At 35.1% G+C, this 21,702-nt stretch overlaps 3 protein-coding genes across 3 annotated transcripts; all 3 read right to left on the minus strand.

Moving 5' to 3' along the window:
* Window positions 1-723: 723 nt before the first annotated feature.
* LOC124228529 (olfactory receptor 5D18-like) lies at window positions 724-3,949 on the minus strand. Its single transcript, XM_046643086.1, has 2 exons — window positions 3,889-3,949; window positions 724-1,337 (listed from the first exon to the last, which is right to left on the minus strand). The coding sequence occupies exons 1-2, from the start codon at window positions 3,947-3,949 to the stop codon at window positions 724-726; spliced, it is 675 nt and encodes a 224-aa protein (XP_046499042.1).
* A 5,058-nt stretch (window positions 3,950-9,007) lies between these two features.
* Window positions 9,008-10,241, minus strand: LOC124229308 (olfactory receptor 5D14). Its single transcript, XM_046644459.1, has 2 exons — window positions 10,225-10,241; window positions 9,008-9,935 (listed from the first exon to the last, which is right to left on the minus strand). The coding sequence occupies exons 1-2, from the start codon at window positions 10,239-10,241 to the stop codon at window positions 9,008-9,010; spliced, it is 945 nt and encodes a 314-aa protein (XP_046500415.1).
* An 8,688-nt stretch (window positions 10,242-18,929) lies between these two features.
* LOC124229396 (olfactory receptor 5D13-like) lies at window positions 18,930-19,874 on the minus strand. Its single transcript, XM_046644595.1, has one exon. It carries the CDS (start codon window positions 19,872-19,874, stop codon window positions 18,930-18,932), a length of 945 nt encoding a protein of 314 aa, XP_046500551.1.
* Between the last annotated feature and the right edge of the window lie 1,828 nt (window positions 19,875-21,702).

Consider the following 21,702-nt stretch of genomic DNA (forward strand, 5'->3'; position numbering starts at 1 on the left):
AGAGATGCACACACACACACACAAACACACACAAATACATGTTATAAGTATTAGATCAATAAAAAATGTGCTGGATCATTGATTCAGTATTACATTCTGATCTCCTTGATTTTGCCATGCTTTCATCATCTGAATAAAACTCCTTGTTGAAATGGTTCTCCTAAAATTCTATCTGTTCTGTAATCCAAGGACAAGTTCCAGTAATACCTATTTCATGAAGGTGTTTCTCTAAAACGCCTAAATGCATTTGAACTTTTCTTTTTCTCAAATCCTCTATGATACTTACTATTTTCTACCTTATACCGTGACAACTTTTGCACTACGTTACTGTCAACACTGGAATGTGCCTTCCTTGAAAGACTAGCCTTATTTTATCTGCTATTTATATTTTTATAAGATAAACTCATATATTTATTGAAAGCCTAGTCTACTCCAGGTATGTTAGAAGACAGGAGATGAAATTGTTTATTGAGAATATACAAGCTTTTACGCATGATTTCTATACAGTCTTAATCTTCACAATCAGGTTAAGAGCTAGTTTATGTTATCTCAAATTTGTGGATGAAAAATTAAAGATGAGAGATAGCTGTCTTATTTTCCAGTAAGACACAGAGCCAAGTTTAGTTTCTTTGAACCCAAATCCATGACCTGTCCATTGTACAACATTAACTCTTCATAATGTTAAAGGTTTCTTTGAAATCAATGATTATGGACAAACTTTATTTACATGTCAGGGACAAATTCTACTAAAATAATATGCTCAATAAAAATGACTTTAGTGTCCATTACTTTGCTAAGAGTATCCTTGACTTCCTTATTTCTCAGACTATAGATCAGGGGATTCAACATGGGGATCACCACTGTGTAAAACACAGACACCACTTTGACTGTGTGCCTGGAGTTTTTGGAATTGTGCACATGGTAGAGAAAGAGGATGGTGCCATGAAAGATGGTGATGGTGGTCAGGTGTAAGGCACAGGTCAGGATGGCATTGGGGCACCCACTGGCTGAACACATCTTGAGGATGGTGACAATGATAAATACATACGACACGAGAATGATGAGTAATGTGCTGACCCCATTAAAGGTGGCAAAAATGAAAAGCAGCAACTGGTTAAAATAAGTATCAGAGTAAGAGAGGGACTGCAATGAGGAGAATTCACAGAAGAAATGATTAACTTTGTTCAAACTCAGAAATGATAATTTGATAGCAGAACATGTGAGTATCAAGGAACAAGCTACTCCCCATGCATATGATCTGACCACTAGCATGGCGCAAAATTTTTGGGACAAAGCAGCTGTGTAGAGCAGACGGTTACAAATGGCCACAAAGCAGTCTGTTTACTTTTATGCAAGATATGCTAAATGTCTAAATTTTTTTTCAGACATCTTCATTTCTGGCCTGCCGGTATGTGGAAATGATCTCTCACTGCAGTCTCTTTGTGTTTTTTTCTTTTTTTTTTTTCAGATTGGCACCTGAGCTAACAACTATTGCCAATCTTGCATTTTTTTTCTTCTCCCCAAAGCCCACAGTATATAGTTGTATATTCTAGGTGTGAGTGCCTCTGGTTCTGCTATGTGGGACACCTCCTCAGCATAGCCTGACGAGCAGCACCATGTCCTAGACCGGGATCTAAACAAGCGAAACCCCAGGACACTGAAGGGGAGCACGCGAACTTAACCACACGGCCAGGGGGTCGGACCCCTAAATGTCTAAAATTTTAAAGCATGATTTAACCCATTTAAAATTTTTCTTTAAGTAAAAACAATACAATTATTTATTTGTTTTTTTAGGTCTCAATTGTAATTTTTAATATTTACAATAAGAATAAGAATATGAATAGGAAGGATTGGTTATTTTAAATCAAATCCTCCCATAACACTTTCAAATTCCTTGAATATTTTAAGTTCATCAAAGATAAGCCTAGCATAATATGATGACTGATTATGTCAGCCCTATAATCAGTAAAAAAAATGAGAAATTTCTAAACAAATCAATTTTTGTATCATGTGTTCCCACTGTGACATTAAGAAGGAACATCCCTAACACTTTTCATTTGTGCCTTTGTTGTTACTTCCATATAGCACTTTAATCTTTGTTTTTCTCTCTTACCCAGAAAATCTGCTTTCAAAATTAATCCTAATTTTTTTCAGAGAGTATGCTCTTCAGCTCACGGAGTCCTAAATGTCAATCCTTCCTCATTGCTTGAGGACTAATAAAATTGGAAGTAATGATAAAGATAACCTAGTCTATCTCTTTATTCAGAGGTGACAAAACAACAGCTGGAGAATCTTGGCTTTCCTAATGATAAAAAATGTAAATAAGGACCCATCTACCCATCTGTGACTAGATCCCAGATCCCCAGACTCCCAGCCCTGGATCCATTTTATTAGCCAGACTCTGATCCATGTTTCTGTTTAGATACTAACATATTTCCTTTGTTAATCATCATACATTTAATTGAAAACTAGAGGCACTAAACCTGTGGGAAATAGTTTAGTGACAGAGTACATGCCACAGAGTTATACTGGAAAGCACTAGAAAGATTGTAAATTGGTGGTGGTACTACACTATAAAGACTTTTCTTGAGAAAATAGTAATAAAAATAATTATATTTCTCTAAATGAGAAATTATCTTTCTCTAAATTATATTTTTCTATATTTCTCTTAGAACTTGCCAACAGTTCTAAGAGCGTACCATTCTCAAAACCTCTTTCTCTATCATTTCTGGTAAGATTCTCTCTGGTCACACAACCAAGGAAATGGATTTCAGGTGGGTCATCATAAAAATGTCAGATCATATGCAAAATGGAGACACTCAAGGGCCCTCTGTCCCTACACTCATAAATTTGAGTATTAAAGACATCAAAAAGCAATCCATTGCAAAGCCAGACACTGTAATTATCAAACTTTTTCCCTGATACAATATTTAATTTGGCCAAGGCATTTAAGAATTCATTTTAAACTAACGTTATATTTAATATAATGGTTCCTGTGTCCCAAATGCTATATAGAAAATATAACAGCTAAAGTATTCTTTCCTATAATTGTTTTCTCCATTTTGTTTTAGTTTTTGCTCTCAGGGAACACATGTGGTTCCTGCTTTATAATCTCAATGAAAGTTAGTCCCTTTCAATTTTTATCACTAGAGAATCTATTCAATCTCTGCTTGTTTAATTTTATTTAAATATTTGTCTCTTCTACCTCGACTCCCCTTCAAAAAATTTATAGCATCAAGACAATGCACATTCCCCTAAAATCTCAGAGCTCTTCCCATCCCCACTACCCCAGTACCTGTTGTTCATAGGACGTCAGTGAGGAGCTCACCTGAGCCAGGCCCTCTAACACAAAGCTCTGTAAAGTAAATGCTCATCCTTTTCTTGCACTTTCAGATAAGTGACTTGCAGTGGCTAAATATTTCTCAAGAACTGTCTAAATTAAAAGGGTAAATTTCCCCTCACACTGTTTTCTACATACTCCACATTGAAATTAATATCAATCTGTCTTTGGAGTCCTAAAACAAACCTGCTGATGGCAAAGGGAGGACCTCTTCTGTTTGGAAGGGATGCATGCGTTCTTATAGCTATAGTCACCACCTTTGGGACATGAACCCTACAGACAACCTATTGTCTCATATTCTTGAGGTCATTAAATAACCAATTAACATTAATTACCTTTCTCTGATGCAATTCTTGTGTACTAGAAAACTGGAGCAGCGTTAGGGGAATTTCACCTGAAAATTTATATTTTAAGGTCACTTCTCTCAGCCTTCTGATCACTTGCGTACCTTCGTACAATTAACAAAATTATGTAATTATAAAAGTCATCATTATCAAATATTACTCAACTGACAACTATATGCTGAGCATAGCCCTCTTGCTTCTTACTATCCACTCTCACGATAATGGAGAAGTGTGAAGATCCATCTTTTAGGTCATCATAATCCATTGACAGTTAAAGCAGAAATATTTACAAAGTTAAACATTAAGTTGGGACAATGATCTAGTTCCTCTCAAATCTTTGTCCTATTTTATTACACTTTTTTTCCTCTGCTTTCTCCAGATAGTCTGACCTCTTTGCTTTTGTGCTTGCTTTTTGTTTCTCAAAAAATGCTGCACACTCCTTCTTTATGGTCTTTTTTCCCAGTATTTCCTCTTTGCTGGAATGCTTCCTCTTAAGTTTTTGCTCAAAGCACGTTTTCAGTGAAATCTTGCTTAAACATACTATTATAATGCAGGAGCTACTTCACTACCCAATTTAGTGTTGAAGTACTTTGCGTAGTTCAAATATATATTTTTAATCTTTATTCATTTCATTTATTATATATTGTTTGTTTCTCCTGCCAGAATAAACGTCCAGGAAAGCAGAGATTTTTCACTGCTTTGTTCACTGATATATTCCAACCTCCTAGATCAGCACAAAGTAAGTGTACCATCAATCTTTACTGAGTGATAAATATGGACTTTTAAGGAACTGGGAATAGAACCAAACTTATCAGAACTATGATAATATGTTATCATATTATCAGAACTATCATAATATGATAATATGAATGCAGAGAGGTTAGGTCACAGAAAACAATAAGGGTGTTTTTAGAAGTGATTATTGACACTGGGCAGTCAAAATAAAAGAAAAAAAAAATAAACCAAAAGAAATGTCCACTCTTCTGAATTTTCTATCTCTAGTTAGAAACCAGGAAAAGAAGGTTCAGTATGTAATGAGGATACATACTTGCTCATTTATTCATTCATTCAATAAATATTTATTACAGGTTTATCCTGAGCTAGGTATTGGGGAAAAAGAGAAAGAATATCCCTTTGTAAACAATTATATTTAATGGGAATACAAAAAACCAGATGAATATATAATCATTTTCCAGTAATTATAAATGCAAAAATATATAATTGAAGGCATCATTTTAAATAGGGAGGTCAAAAAAGCCCTTAGTGTGGTGCTATTTGAATATGGACCATTAGGAAGTGAGAGAGCAAATTATGGAAATACCTGGGGGAGGAGGGTTGAGTTTGGGCCAAGTGGAATAGCAAATACAGCCTGTTTTCAAGTAAACAGTCAGCTTTTTTTATGCATCTCAGTAATTCTGCAATTTGTTGTGATATTCCAAGCTTTCTAAACCTGTTTGCAAAAATATAACTTGGATATTTCAGAATAGCATTATTTATGGCAGAAAGAAAAAGAGGAAGCCTATATGGGTATATTTATGGGTTTCCTTTAAAGCTGTGTTTATGTCACTATGTTGGTATTTCTTAGCACAATAACGAAGTATGCGATGACATTAGTTGAATACTTTTGCAGTACATTTCATTAAGAAATTACTGTTAAATAAATTCAGATCTGCAGAAATAATCTGGATGATAAAACTAAAAAAGTTTATCTATATAATTTTAAAACTTTGTCTTTTGAAGATATTCAAGGAAACAAAAAATACTTCAATCAATGCTACAAGCCTCAAAACAAGGAACTATGAGAACTGCTACACTGATTTTTTTCTGCCCCAAATGTTTTTGGCCAAAAGTGCTGCATGTTGCTTGGAAAACAGGACCTTGTTTACTGTTCTTTGTCCTGAAGTGTCAAGACATTTTAGGGACACTGAGTCCCAGCCTGCCAACTCTATAAATTTGAGTCATTTAAAATATAATTCTACTTATAGGGTATTATATTTCTCAATCAATCTACTTGCTAAGAAAACTAGGTAAGTAATAGGAGTTTACAAAAAACGCAATCAATAATAAAATAAACATTTGATTAAACATTCATGCCAAAATTGCACCTAACAAAAATAATAACAGATTATTATATAATGTAATGCCAAACCTATGTTTAAATTTCCCCAATTGTCTCAAAGTTATATTTTCACAGTTAGTTTGAGCCAAGAATCAAACAAATTTGATTGGTATAATTAAATTGTCTTTACTATGTAACATTCTGCTCTGTGTATTATGTATACCTTCCTTTGTGTGTGTGTGTATGAGACTGTAGAAATATGTGTGATCAGGTAAGTTTTGGAAAAGCTGGAACATTTGTAGAATGCTGTATGTTCTGTATTTGGCTTATTGCTTCGTCGTCATTTGCCTTGTTCTGCACCAGCACTTTTGCACTGATACTCAGGAAGTTTTATCAGTTCAGGTTGAGTCTTTAGTTTCTTTTAGGCAAGACTTCTTCACAGGTGGTTCTGACTAAGGCCAGTAGCCTCAAATTGTGAGGTATAGGTTAACTAGTTGTCTGACCTTTAGTGCTGCTTAGTCTGATCTGTAGATCATGTAGCGTCAGAATCATTATTTCCTTTCAACATTTCCCATCAACTTTTCACTTAATGACTTTAATAGCTATTGGAATCATTGCCCTGATCCATTTTTTAATGTGTTCTAAAATTGTGAATTTCTAATTCTGCTCTTTTTTCTGCTTTTATTTCTTCTGAATTTCCCCTCATAAACTATTAGGTAACCCTGAAATATAATTCATAAAGGAAAGACAGAAAAAATGTTAATCTCCTTTATTTGCCAATTTTCAGCGTTATGAATTGATACCCCAGCAACCATTAAAAGCAACCAATAATTTATTTTTTCTTTTTTAGTATCTAGATTAAAATTTTTAGATTTAAACACATTTTATGCCTATAAATTAATTTCAGTCAATATTCAATTTATGTTAACTAAATCCTGTGTGAGCCCTTTGAAATTGCCTCCTATCTCTCTTTGAAATGATCCACTAGCGAACTAGCCATTCACAGCATTCTTGCTTTCTGGAAAATTAGGTTGTTCCAGGCTCATTACATTTTCTTCCTCAGACTTCAAATCAGCTATTTGTCTAGAAAACTCTGGTTCTGTTTAGAGAGCAAAGATTTCCTTTTAGAGAAAATTTTGGGAATAGGAATGTTCATTGCCACTGGGTTGTCATTATGAGTGGTACTTTTTTTGAGAAAAAAATTGTTTCAAACTAAATTTCGATTTCAAAATAAGATGAAAGTTTTGTACTTACCTTACCTTACTTTAGACCTGTAACTCTTCTATTATGCTGACAACCTTTGTTTCAATGATATTTCAATAATTATTTATTCACTTTATGCTAAAATAAATATTGCGCAATAGGAGGTAGACTCAAATTGCTTTGTTTAAAGTCTTTTATGGAAAATGTTTTACACTTTGTGGCTATGTGTAACCATTATAGCTAGACTCATTTGTTTTCAAATTTTAGAGATATTTTTGTTTACTTTTTGACATAAATATACGTTTTTTCAACTATGCACAATATTGCATTTCCAACAAATCAGGGCTATATTGTAATGTACATTCCTAAAAGATTTCTTTCATCTCCTCTTATCTTTATTAGTTTTCATTGTATTTTTCCTACTTCTCTCACAGAACTTATCTTACTATAAAAACTTTTCAGTGTGTTGTCTTTATTCAATTAAGAAAATTTTCTGGGGGGACATTCTACAACAATCTATGGAAACCTCCCTCTTTCCATTTTCACAGCTGTATACTTCTTTATTGTGACCCATAGCTTAATCAACCACCTTCATATTGGATTTTATCCAGTCTGTTGTTATTATCAATAATGCTTGTGATTATGTTATTTAGATATATTTTGTTTATCTTTGGAATAGCCTCCCAGAACAGTGAATGCTTAGAAAGAGGATAAATGCATACGTAATTCTTCTGTTATTTCAAGTCACATGTAACATGCTACCTTCCTGCTAATGTGTAAAAATGTCTGTTTCCCTGAAGATTCACTTACAGGATATGTCATTATACTTTTGGATTTCTCCCATTCTGATAGATGAGAAATATTAGCTCAGGGCAGTTTTCATTTGTATTTTTATTATTTATTATGAGTGAGGTTGAATAATTCTTCATATATTTATGGGCTATTTGCATTCTATTATATAGACTATTTTATTATATCATGTTTATTTTCTACAGTATTTTCATTTTCTTCTCTGCTATATTGGACATAAGTGGCGACTTTTTCTCAGCTTTTCATTTGCCATTTTAATTTCTTATCTGTTTTTTGGCCAAGAAGTTTCGTATATTCATGTAATCTAAGTTTTAAACTTGTTTTTAGAACTCTCTTTTGCTGTGTGAAATAAGGAAGAGATGTAATTTTATCTTTTTCTCATATGGTTATTTTCTCCAATATGACAATCGTTTAATAGAAGGAACTTTGTAATTTATTTTGAATTCTATAGAGTTAGCCTTCCTGTTATAATTTGCTTAAGTTTTTAGAGTGTTTGTTGCTAGACCTTTGTGCTCATTTAGGCATTCATATAAACATTGGTACAGAAGTTTTGAAACATGATTCCTCAATATTACCAGGTAAAATGCATATTACATTCATCTTGGTCCTAATGCATATGAACTAGACTAGACTAGAAAACACTTGTAGAGATTTCTAGACCTCATAGTACCTGGAATGCAGTCTTTTGAGTAATAATAGCCAAAATTAATCTAGGTATAGTGAAATGACTTGAGAGATTATCCTTTCTGAAGGACAAAACTAATCCTTGTGGTTTCTCAGATTCATAGCCTCAGAGGCACTACAGTGAAAGAGCACTAGATTTAGAGTCATCAGAGCTGAGTTCCTGTCTTAAATTAACCATTTTATTCATCTCTAGGCTAGTTTCTTCAACTTCTATGTCATCACCTAAACAATAGATGTAACTGTCCTTGCTGAAAGTACTTCTCAGCATAAGCTGACTGTAAGAAAGCATAAGACTGTGCTTTCAGAGAATTCACAGAACCCAAGGAATGAAGGTGTCAGAAAAGCATCACCCCCACTTTTATCACACAGCATATCTATCTATATCTCCCAACAAAGACACAATACTTAAGTGACATACAACACAAATAACTCCAAGGGATTTCAGTATACCAATTCACAATATATTAATGTCACAGTTACCGCTAAAAACCTCATGCAAATATATGCTATAGGTTTAGGGCTCTGTTTCCATTGTTTTTAAAATTAAAAACATCTTTTGAGATTGGTTCAGGAAAATAGGACTCTTGTTACCATTAATTTCTGGAAGGCATCCTTCACATCTTTATTCCTCAGGCTATAGATCAGAGGATTCAACATGGGGTTGACTACTGTGTAAAATACAGAGGCCACTTTGACAGTTTGCCGAGAGTTTTTGGAGTTGGGCACACAGTAAAGGGAAAGGATAGTCCCGTGGAAGATGGTGATGGCGGTGAGGTGGGAGGCACAGGTGGAGAAGGCTTTGTGACGCCCGCTGGCAGAAGGGATGTTGAGTACAGTCGCAAAAATAAATACGTATGAAGCAAGAATGATGAGTAAAGTACTCACTTCATTGAAGGTGGCAAAACCGAAGAGCAGTAGGTGTGCAATGTGTATATCAGAGCTTGAGACAGCAATGAGAGCAGTATATTCACAGAAAAAGTGGTTGATTATGTTATGTCCAGAAAAATCTAACTGGAGAGCATAGCAAAGGAGTACCAAGGGGCCAAACATACCCCAGAGGTATGACCCAGCCACCAGGAGGGCACAGAGCCTCTGTGACATGGTCACTGTATAAAGCAGAGGATTACAGATGGCCACAAAGCGGTCATAGGCCATCACTGCCAGCAAGAAGGACTCAGTCACCACAGCAGTGCAGGACAGGAAGTACTGCAACATGCAGCTGGAGTAGAAGATGCTTTTATCAGCCATGACCAGGTTCTCAAGCAGCTTGGGAGTAACAATGGAAGAGTAACAAAAATCAACAAAAGAAAGGTGGCTAAGGAAAAAGTACATGGGAGTGTGAAATTTTGGGTTAATCTTTATGATTATTATCATCCCAAGATTTCCTACTACAGTCATAACATACATGATCAGAAACACAAGGAAGAGAGGAACCTGAAGCTCTGGGTAATCTGTGAAACCCAAGAGAACAAAAGTTGTCTCCACACTTAGATTTCTTGCAACCATCATCACAATGCTGTTAAAGGAAGGGGGTGGAAGAAGAGAGTTGTTTCTGTCAAAGAGAAGATTTATGGACGTGAGTGACAAACAAGTCATGACTTTCTATGGTAGTGAAAAGAATATGAGAAGAGTTATTGGTGCTAGTTTTGTCCATATAGAACATGCCTCATGCAGATAACTGCTATGGATATACCAAACCAAGCTGAGTCTCTGAAACATCTTTGCATTTCCATTGCAATTTGTGTCTCCATAAGAAATTCTTATATTGTAGTGTGCACATCCACACATTGGCTAGTAGCATAGCATGCACCTAACTGATCGGAAATATTTGCACATAAATGCTTAAACTAGTTAAGGAGTCTGTAAAAAATGTGAACTGATTGCCTCAAAGAACAACATATATTGCTATTGTATTTTGCCTATACACACAAATCAACTAAAATCTTCAAGATAATATGCTTTTATTTTAGGAATAATTTAAAATGTTAGAGAAATCTAGGAAGAGAGGCTATCAATCCAATTTTAGCACCTTTTGTTCAGTAAAGGCTACACCTCTCATTGACTAGCTTAGCTGCTGAGGGTTGAGGAACATAGGAGAACCTTCCAACTTATCAGGGTAGTGTGAAGTTTATTAGGGTTTATAGTCTAAAGATTAGCTTCTGTTGCAGCCTAGATATTGTATAGATCTCTCTTAATGTTCTGAAGATTGATCAGGTAAGAATACTTTCAGAACTAAGTAATTCTCATTTTTGTGAAAGTTTGTATACCAATTTAAGATGCATATAAAGAGATATTTAAATATCCATTCCTAGGTGGAAAGTTTATTCTATTCCTCATGAAATGTTGGCCAATAGACTTGAAGCCAAATATTTCCATGAGCATTAACTTCTGTCTTTAATATTATTGCACTGAGAATTGGGTAACATTTACAGTGACTTACAAAAAAAAATAGAAGACCCCAGTTACCATATCAGGAAAATAATATTTTACCTGTCTCATAGAAAACTTGAATAAGCTTCCCTGCTGCAGAGAAACAGGCCACTACCCTCCTGTTTCTCTCTAAGCTGAGTATAACTGGGGCGCCAAGGCTCTTACATTCAACTAGATAGCCCTGGGGACTCAAACTCTGGAGAATCATTAGCAACATATTCCTCACAAGAATCAAAACAAGTAATTAAGGCAAATGCCAGTTACCTTGTACCATTTTTAATGACTGGAATTTCCTTGAAATTACATAGAAAAATTGCATCTTGAAATTGATTACCAGGCCTTGTTTGCACCTAATTAAAATGTCCTTTGGACATCAACCAAACTAAAATAGGCAGTATTTCTCAAATCATGCCTTATCTCCAACAAAATTCAGTTGGCTTCTTGATTTTGAGGGCAGCATATACTAGTTTAGGCAGGTTATTCCAACCCATTTATAAAGTTACCCAAAGGGTTGTCCATTTTGAATGAATCTCCAAACAAGAGAAAGTTCTAACAAGTCCAGTCTGTCATGCCAGCTGCTGTGCTAAATGGGTCATATTACTCAGCATATGTGATTGTTCTTCAAGTGTATTTGCAGATAAGTGTTGTTCAGAACTTTGTATAAACTTCTATAGTGAGTTACAGATCAGACTTTCAGGATTTTAAAGCAATAACTTCCTCTGCGGAAAACTAATCACCTTTTGGAAAACAGCTTCTGACTTTTTAATTGACCCTAATAGAGACTGAATGATTGACAATAGGCTACTAAGTTACTATGCAACCTACACGTTCCATCATGAACTGGCTGTTTTCTATCTCACCAATCCAGAATATTAGGCGTGCACAGCAGTCAACAATGCTCCTGTTACTGAGCAAGTGGTACAGATGACCATGGTCCACACTCTTGTTGTATTGCTTTCTGTTTCACAGCCTGAACTTGTAGCCTCATAAGGTATTCCCTACTACAAACTGAATATGGAAGGAAGAATCGGGGCCTTATTTTCAGATGATTCTACATGATATGCTGGCACCGCACAAAAAATGGACATTTGCAGCACTACAACCCTACACCACACAAACGTGGACATTTGCAGAACAATAATCCTGCCTTGGGATGTTCCTGAAAGACTGCTGTGAAAGAAAATTCATCTAGTATTCAGAAATTCAAGAAGTGTCACTGGAACATTGGAAGAAGATTTTTTAAACTCAGTTATAGGAAAAACTCCGTTGACAATACTTTAGAGAGATGAAATACTTGCTTCCAGAATGTGCTATATGCTCTAAATCTGAAACCAGTATATACTGCTGTTTTTCCAATAATTTATTGGACCCAGAATTTATGGGTTCAGGATGGAAATAGGAGTGGATCTATCCCCTATTATTCTTAATGACCACCAGCTAAATCTCTGCTTCCCATAAGTGGACCAATGAGCTCTACTAGTTTAGAGGAGTGATGCTTCCACTAGGGAATTCAGTGATGAACCCATTAAGCTGGAACTGTGACTTTGATAAAGAACATGTGGGGGTGATGTTAAATAGATTCTGGAGTAGAGGAACCAAGATGCCTTACAGCTTCCACTTCTAATCTCTTCAAACACTGTTCTGTGATCACCACACAAGGAAGCCAGTGTAATCTACCAGTGGATGAGAGATTCTGTGGGAGAATACTGAGGCACCCAAGCCAACAGCCAGCACCAAGACACCTAACAAAAGAATGATACCATTTTAGAAGTTGTAGCTCCAGTAGAGCTCCCAAATTATTGCAGCCACGAGATGAGCCCGGGTGAGACTGGCAGAAGAATCATGCATTCAGCCCCCAGAATGGTGAGAAGTAACAAATTGTTTTTAGCCACTAAGTCCTGGGGTGTTTTTTTTTCCTCAGCAAAAAGAAGTGAAATATGCTTCTAGCTACTTTCAACTTTAAAGCACTGAGAGACTGAGTTGAAACAAATGAACATTTACCTATTATTTTTTAGAACGTTACATTGCAGATTGGATTAAAGACTCTTTCATAACCTTGTGCCATTTCATTCCCTTCTCTCTTTCCTCAATGATAAGCAGCATATTTAATTTGGTGATTTTCATTTCCATGATATTATTTATTATTCGTGAATATCCATAACCAATATATAGAGTGCATTTTACTTTTGATCTATTTAAATGATATTAGGCAAGATTTCTGAGATTTACAGCCAACTGGTATATTTTTGAATGCAATCACTTTAACTTATACAGTGTTCAATTGTATGACTACAATCACTTTTTCTTCCTTTTTTTTTTTTTTTTTTTTTTTTGCTGAAGGAGTTTCACCCTGAGTTAACATCTGCTCCCAATCTTCCTCTTTTCTTTTGTATGTGAGCCACAATCACAGTATAGTCACTGACAGGTGAATGCTGTATGTGTGTGCCTTGGAAGCGAACCTGGACAGCCACATCATAGGATGTTGAACTTAACCAGTAGGCAACCTGGCTGGCCCTATATCACTCTTTTCATGCCTATTTAGACTATTTCCATTTCTGTCATTACAAACAATGTGCAGCTGCAGACTATTTTGTACAGCTCTTTTTTGGCATATGTGCTTGAGTTTCTCAAGAGCAATGGTTTGCCACAGTTTTTCATGCCATGATATACACAGAAAATAATATTTGGAGGATGCACAAGGGTGAACTGAAGATGATTTTTTCATATAATTTTTTAAAAAAAATTATCACCATTTATTTACTTTCTTTAATTTGTCATAGATATTTCTATATTTTAGATATTGATCGTTAGTCAGTTAAATATGTTGCAAAATTTTTCTCTTATTCTAAAGCTTCTCTTTTCAATGTTGACTTGTGTTTCAGGGGAATATGCTTTAATTTTAATGTGGTAACATTTATTTTGCTTTATGAATGTTGGCTTGCTCTGCATCATAAAGAAATTCTCATTTCTTTTTTCTTATTTTTCTTTTTTTTTATGGCAGTAACACTGGTTTAGGGGCCAGCCCAATGGCCGAGTGGTTAACTTCACATGCTCCACTTTGGCAGCCCAGGGTTTTGCCGGTTGGGACCCTGGGCACGGACGTGGCACCATTCCCCAGCCCATGCTAAGGCAGCCTCCCACGTAGCACACCAGAAGGACCTACAACTGGAGTGTACAACTATGTACTGGGGGGCTTTTGGGGAAAGAAGAAGAAAAGAAAAAGAAGATTGGCAACAGATGTTAGCTCAGGTACCATCTTTAAAAAATAAACAAACACCAGTTTATGACATTATATAAATTTCAGGTGTACAGTGTTATATATTTCAATTTCTCTGTAGATTTTTATCTTCTACTTATGAGTGAGATCATCGGTATTTGACTTTCTCCCTCTGACTTATTTCACTTAGTATAATACCCTAAAGGTGTATTTTGTCTTAAGAGAAGCCAACTTATATAAGAATTCTTAATAGAAACATTAATATAGCAGGCAAGTATATTTTGCTTACAGAGAGATTCCACTGATATTTTGTAGAGTATTTACATGTTTCAGATCCTTTTTCTTGTGAATTATGCGTGATTATTCCTGAAACCTAAGCATTTTTGAGATGCTATACTTCAAGATTAATGGTAGTGATACATTATTTCTATCTTTCCTATAGGCAAGAATTATCACTTGGCCAGTGCCCAAAAGCAACTTAGCCAGAAATAGATGGGATGATTCAGAAGTATTCTGACACTTAATTCAAACTTTAAAAAATTTCTCTCATCTTTGTGAACCAGGATCATTCTAATCGGGGGTTATTACTTATCAATTATATACAGAACCTTACACTTTTGAGTTTCTGAGTCTGGCAATCCAAATGAACCAAAATTTCCTGTCATATTAACTATAATACTGAATAAACTCTTGAATTTTTCTGTAATCTGAATTAAGCTCTGAAAGAGAAAGATGTCTAAATTGAACCTATCCAGTTAAAAAAAATTAAGCTCAAACCTAATTATGAGAGATACTGTTGATGATAAAGGCATCATTTTTGTGGTTCTGACAAGTGTAGGATAGTCAAGTGGTAATATAATATCCAACTAAAACTAAATACTTAAAATTAGACAAAGACATATTTTTCACAGTACAAGAATCTGCAGTAGAAGCATTCCTATAAACAAACAAGGTCACCTTTGATTATATTATTTCTGTTTTTTGGCCTTTAGAATCTCAAGTGGGGGCCATATTCATTGAAGGTTCATCACCCAAGGTCTTACGTCGGTAAACAGGGTGTAATACTAAATATTGTCAATTTAGTCTGAACTTCTTATTTCATTCCTTCTTTTATTCATCCAGTAAGTATTCATTGAAGACATGATGTGTTTCTAGGCACTTTTGTAGGCAATAGAGAAATAAGATACAAAAATAATACAAGAAATTTCTGTCCTCTTGGATTTTATGTTCTACTGGAATACGCAAATAACAGACAAATAAGTTATTGCATGTGTTTAAAATATCATCTATTGCTATGAAAAAATATGAACCAGGTTAAAGGGCTAAGAAGTGACTATCTCATTAGATTAGGTTTTCAGGGAAAGATTCTCTGAGAAGGTGACATTTGAATAAACACATAATTTCATAGAAATATATTTATTAAGATTAGATTGAGTACTAAAATATTTTACAGCCTATCTATTAACTTCTTCACAGCCTCTTTCATATTTTCATACCTCAAGCTATAAGTCAATGAGTTCAGCATGGGGATTAGCACAGCATAAAACACAGACCATACTTAAAAATTGCCCATGAGTTTTTGGAGTTGGGCCCAATGTAGAGAGAAAGGATGAGGGTGAGCTGGAAGGCAGATGTGGGGAGTATTCTGTGATGCCCACAGGTAGTAAGTATCTACAGGATAGTGATGAAAATGAAAGCTAGGAAGTGATGACTATGAGCATTCTTCATTTATTAAAGTTAGCTAAAGTAAAAAGAAAATTATCTGGAGGAAGTGAACAGCGTCTAAAACGGAAACAAAACACTCATAAAAAATATGTTAATTGTTGGACTCACAATAACCAATACAATGAGAGAATGAGCGTAAGGTTACAGATAGTGCCCAAATGTAGCATCCAGCCAGAAGGATGGAGTACCACTTCTGTGACATGGCAACCATGTGAAGCAGAAGCTTACAAACATCCAGGAAGTGGTTATAGACTAGCACTGCTAAGAATGAGATTTTCTTTTTGTTTTTTTGAAGAATTGCATGTGGTTTAAGAGGAAAGAGAGAACAGCAGTAATCATCACCTTTTGTACATTATATAGTCCCCTAACAGGTTTCCACTTTCTACCTCTCTCTTCTCTCAGGGTTTGTTCTCAGCATCAGCCAGAGTATTTCTTATAAAATTTAAATGAGATCATATCACTCTTCTAACACCCTGCAGTGTTTCCCTATTTCACTCAAAGTAAAAGCCAAAGTTCTTAAAATGTCCTATGAAGCCCTGACTGATAGTATTTCCTGCATTTCTGCCTTCTTGTCCTACTGTTGTCTCCCTGGCTCACTTTTGCAGAGAGTTTGCAAAGGTAAACTATTCAAAGAAACTGAAAATGAAGAGTATACCAGGACTACAAGGACTACGAAAATTTTATTTCTCTAACTTAAATGTTTCATATTTTTATAAAATTGTGCTTGTTGTAAAGTTTGTGTGATTATTAAAATTTCATAAATAATATTATTTTCATTATTATTCCAATTGTTGCCAATAGAAGAAAGGAGAAATAAGGAGTTCACATTACAGGCTCCCTAATGACTCCATACACAATTAGACATGATTCTACACCAGCTGAATTTTATCCAAAATAAAAATATGTTTGTTTAGACACTTGCAACTTAGATTCTGGTCCAATGGCCGGTAATAGAAACATCTCTTTTAAGTTTATTAGAACGTAGCCTCTTGGCCCCCACTGCACCCAAATCTTCATTTTATAGCACCCCTAGATGACTTGCAGGAAGAAAAACATTTGAAAATCTCTTGTTTTGATTACCTTAGGTTTGATGGATATTCTTGTGCTTTGACAAGATATTCCACTAAATTAAAAATAAATAAATGAACATACTCAAATATTTTTTTCTGCCTTTTTCTGTGTTGTCATCTTCTTTCCTCTTTTATTCAGAAATGCAAGGCCAAAGACAATTTACCCTTTCTCCATATACAGGCCACTGTACCACAAAGTATGTAATAAAAAAATTCGCTTTCAAGGGTAACAACTGACAATGCTTAATTTATTATAAGCCTGTTGGAAGGGGGAGTGTATATATTCTACACCACCACACACACACACACACACACGCACACACACAGAAAGAGAGAGAAACATTTAAGTCTCCCTGGTGGAATTGAAATGAAAAGGTTTCTATTTCATTTCCCAGTGTGAACAAACCTTGAGCAGGATTATATGGAAAATGTGCCTTACAGTGTATTGGCAATTGGTCAGAATATTATGATAAAATTACGTGGAATCTCTGTTTTATAGCTAAGGAAAAGTAAAAGTAAAGTATCTGTTTTTTTTATATTTTAAAATTGCCTATTTATTCTCACGTATAAGACAAGGTTTTGTGGTATACCCTTATAGTACAAGGTGAAGTTAGAAAGTTTTATTTGAGATGAACACACTTGCTCTTAAGATGCAATTACTATTTAATCACTAAAGTGACAGAGCAACAGCATTGGCGATCTGCACAGTGCGTATTCCGGGGAACCTTGTGTGATACAAACCATGATTAGCAAGAGATAAATAAAGATAACATTTTGATTTTCTCTAACAGAGTCAGTCACCGGGTTAATATTAACAAAAGAATAATAAATATAGAGGATTTTTCAATCAAAACAGTTGAAACCATGCCATATTTGTCTGCCAGATGAAGCTATGCCATGCAGGTGAAATGTGTAATTAACCAAAGATTAACATTTTAAAGCAAAACAAGGATTATACAAACTATTTTTAAAATGTATTATGATATTTATTGTTAGTAAAGAGAATTTACAGAATCAAGTTTGGCACATCAGATTGTGAGATATCTGAATTTAGTAACTATGAACTTTTCATTTTTGGTCCCCTTGGTAATCCTTCCAGAAATTCATATAAAAACAATATTTTTATATATTTGGAAGCATCATGTTTAACATCACTTCCTGTACTATAATACAAGTACAAGACACTCTTTGGGAAAAAGGAGTAAATAACTGTGCCAGATCTTAGAGATAGTGCCTCCAGATTCTCATTGCTAATTCTTCCATATTCACACTCCTAGTTAGCTACAGTGTCTCAAAATTCCACTGTAACTCTGACATTCTCATTGCTTAAATATAATGGAAGAATGGCTTAAAAATGATTTACCACACCAATATAGGATTCAACAGATTTAGATTTAATGGTCTGATATTTACTGTTAAATAAAATCCCCAGCATTGCTGCAGTAAACTAGCAAAAACTTGTTGGCTTGAACAATGGATATTTATTCCCTCACGGTTCTCAAGAGCAGAAGCCTGAAATGAATGTGCTGGCAGGACCATGCTCATTTTGAAAATGCTGGAGGAGAATCCTTTCTTGTGTCCTCTAGATTCTTCTGGATCCTGGAGCCCCCTTGTTGGTAGCAGCAAACATCAATCTCTGCCTCCATCTTCACAAAGGCTTCTTCCCTATGTGTCTCCATGTGTCATTTACTGTCTCTTATAAAGACTCACTCATAAGATTCAGGGCCCATCCTAATCCAGAATGATCTCACCTTGATCCTTACCTTTATTACATCTACAGAGACACTATTACTATATGTCATCACATTCTGAGCATCTTGGTGGACACGGATATTTTGGGGACACTTCCACCCACAACATTTATGTTACTTCACAGATATTTTACTAAACATTGAAGTGAATAGAAGTCAAATGATCAAATAACTAGTTTATTACAATAGATTTAAAAATCTGGTAAGTTGACTAGATAATTTAAATCATCATCTCTACTAGAAGCATTAAACAATCTCAATATATTCAATAAAATTCCTTTTGGAAATACAAATCTTCAACAAAATTGTATTGAGTAATTCATTAATTTCTTGACACTCTCCTTCACATCTTTGTTCCTGAGGCTATAGATCAGAGGATTCAGCATGGAAGTCACCACTGTATAAAATATAGAACCCAATTTGACTGTAAGCCATGAGTTTTTGGAATTGGGTACACAATAAAGGAACAGGATAGTCCCATAGAAAATGGCAATTGCAGTCAGGTGGGAGGCACAAGTGGAGAGGCCTTTTTGGCATCCACTAGCAGAAGATATTTTTATGACAGTAACAAAAATGAATATATAAGTAGTGAGGAAGATTACTAGGCTGCTCGCCTCATTGAATATAGTGATGATAAAACAAAGCACTTGGCTGATGTAAGGGTCAGAACAGGAGATAGAGACAATGGCTGAGTGGTCACAGAAAATATTATTTATTATGTTAGACCCACAAAAGGATAATGCCAGGAGAGAATATGTGAGTATCAGAGAAGAGATTATACCCCATGTGTAGGGCCCAGCCACCAATGATGCACAGAACTTTTGGGACATTACTACTGTGTAGAGCAGAGGGTTGCAAACTGCCACAAAGCGGTCATAGGCCATCACTGCCAACATGAATGTTTCTGCCACCCCAAATATACAAGCCAAGAAGAATTGTGTGATGCATCCTATGAAAGAGATAGTTCTGTCTTCCACAACCAAGTTCTCCAACAGTTTGGGTGTAACTGTAGTGGAATAACAAAAATCAACAAAGGACAATTGGCAGAGAAAAAAATACGTGTGGGTGTGGAGTTTAGGACTGATACTGATTATCATGATCATGCCCAGGTTCCCCACCACAGTGACCATGTAGACGGTCAAGAATACCAGGAACAGGGGTACCTGGAGGCCTGGATATTCTGAGAAGCCCAAGAGGGTGAATGTGGCTCCAGCACTCTGATTTCCTTCAGCTAGCAACATGATTGTTGTTGAAGAAAATCTGAAATAATGATAATAAAAATTGTAGTTGTGGTAGTATATTTATATAACACTTACCATGTGGCAGGGATTGTGCTAACACATTACAATATATTAATTTCGATCTTCAAATACCACCATGAATTGTAAAACAAGTAGCTCCATATTTTACACAAGGAAATTGAGGCATATATAAGTTAAGCAACTTGCTAGAGGTTACACAGCTTGTTAGTGATAAGTTGGGTTTTGAAGTTGACCTGAGTGCCAGAATTTGAATTAAGTGTAGGGTTAGACAGAATAGTATTCTACACTGTTGTAGAAAAATATGTGTCTTTCACACTTCTATCGTTCTGAAGATCTGTGTTTTTTTAATAACACTAATATAACAATGAAAATAAATTAAGCACAAAAATTTATAAGGGAGCAATCAGGAGAAGTAAAGCATTAGAGGCAATCATACTTCTAGAGTTATAATATTCAAATTGAGGATCATAGGAAAGGCAGCATTTATGAGTCACCACAAGAATTTTCAAGCTGTGAAAAAAATATATAGACGTCGAAGGAAGTATAGCCCTGTGTATCTTCAGGCTTTCCTTTGGTTTATCCTGATGCTACAGTAACGGCCTTAGTGTTCTAAAAACAATATAGAAACCTGATAAAATGTGGAAGTTGCATTTATGACATGCTCTTCCCTCACTCCTGTATTTTCTTTCTTACTAAAGTTTGTCTCACTTAATGTCACTGATGCTGTCAACGTGCTCATCTAGATTCCTTGATCGTTATCTTCTTTCTATTATTATTTTTTAATCTGTTATAATGTGTTTTGCTCAAGCCTTCTATATTCTCTAATATATATTTTCTATATTCTTGATAAATGATATGGTAATAAACACTAATGGTTACATAATCATCCTCCAAATTTCTGGTGGTACAAACATTGGTTTTGGTTAAAAGCTACATATGCGATTAGCCTGTTTTGAATCATGTAATCTTTGTTATATTTGTATATGTCATTTTGAGAAAACAAAAGCATCTGTATTCTCAAGTGGCTCATAAGCACACAATTATCTTTTTAAAATCATTTAAAATCATTTAAAAATATTTTTAAAATTTTAAAAATAAGGTTATAATAACAAGAAGCACATGTCTGAAATGTTTCAGTTAATAAAAGACTATTAGCAGGACTCCTATAGGTGAAGACACTATTTTAGTTTTGTCTGACTAGGTCAAGGTAGAAAGAAGCTATTAACTCATTTGTAGCTAAATGCTTGCTTTGTTTGTTTGTCTATGTTTGTTTTTAAGGAAGATTAACCCTGAGCTAACGTCTGCTGCCTATCCTCCTTTTTTGCTGAAGAAGATTGGCCCTGAGATAACATCTTCCTCTATTTTATATGTGGGACGCTTGCCACAGCATGGCTTAAAAAGCAGTGCATAGGTCCACACCTGGAATCTGAACCCTCGAATCCTGGGCCGCTGAAGTGGAAAGTGCGAACTTAACTGCTGCGCCACTGGGATGACCCTACTAAACGCTTTCTTGACACTCAAAAAAATGTATTTCCTACATGTAGAAAAGAGAATGGGCTGGAAAGTGGCAAAGAGCTAACGACACACCAGCATAATGAAAGAAGTATGGACTTGAAACATAGATTTAAATTCAATTCCAGGCATTGTCATTTACTGAGTTATCTTTGGTGAATTTCTTGAATTTTCTGAGCCTCAACTTCTTTATCAGTAATAAGGGCATAATACATGTTTCATAGATTTATAAGTATTAAATTATGAAATGATGTTAATATACTTAGCACAGAGTTTGACAATTGTGGAGTCTGGG

The sequence above is a fragment of the Equus quagga genome, chromosome 17 (assembly GCF_021613505.1).
Source record: "Equus quagga isolate Etosha38 chromosome 17, UCLA_HA_Equagga_1.0, whole genome shotgun sequence".
In the NCBI taxonomy this organism is placed as follows: Eukaryota; Metazoa; Chordata; class Mammalia; order Perissodactyla; family Equidae; genus Equus; species Equus quagga.

Bases quoted from the DNA above. Each gene is read 5' to 3' on its own strand.
- LOC124228529 (XM_046643086.1), bottom strand. From the start codon at position 3,949: ATGGATTATGATGACCTAAAAGATGGATCTTCACACTTCTCCATTATC. The intron at 1,338-3,888 runs GTAAGAAGCAAG...AAAAGTAAACAG, and splicing joins CATTATCGTGAGAGTGGATA to ACTGCTTTGTGGCCATTTGT.
- LOC124229396 (XM_046644595.1), bottom strand. From the start codon at position 19,874: ATGTTGCTAGCTGAAGGAAATCAGAGTGCTGGAGCCACATTCACCCTC.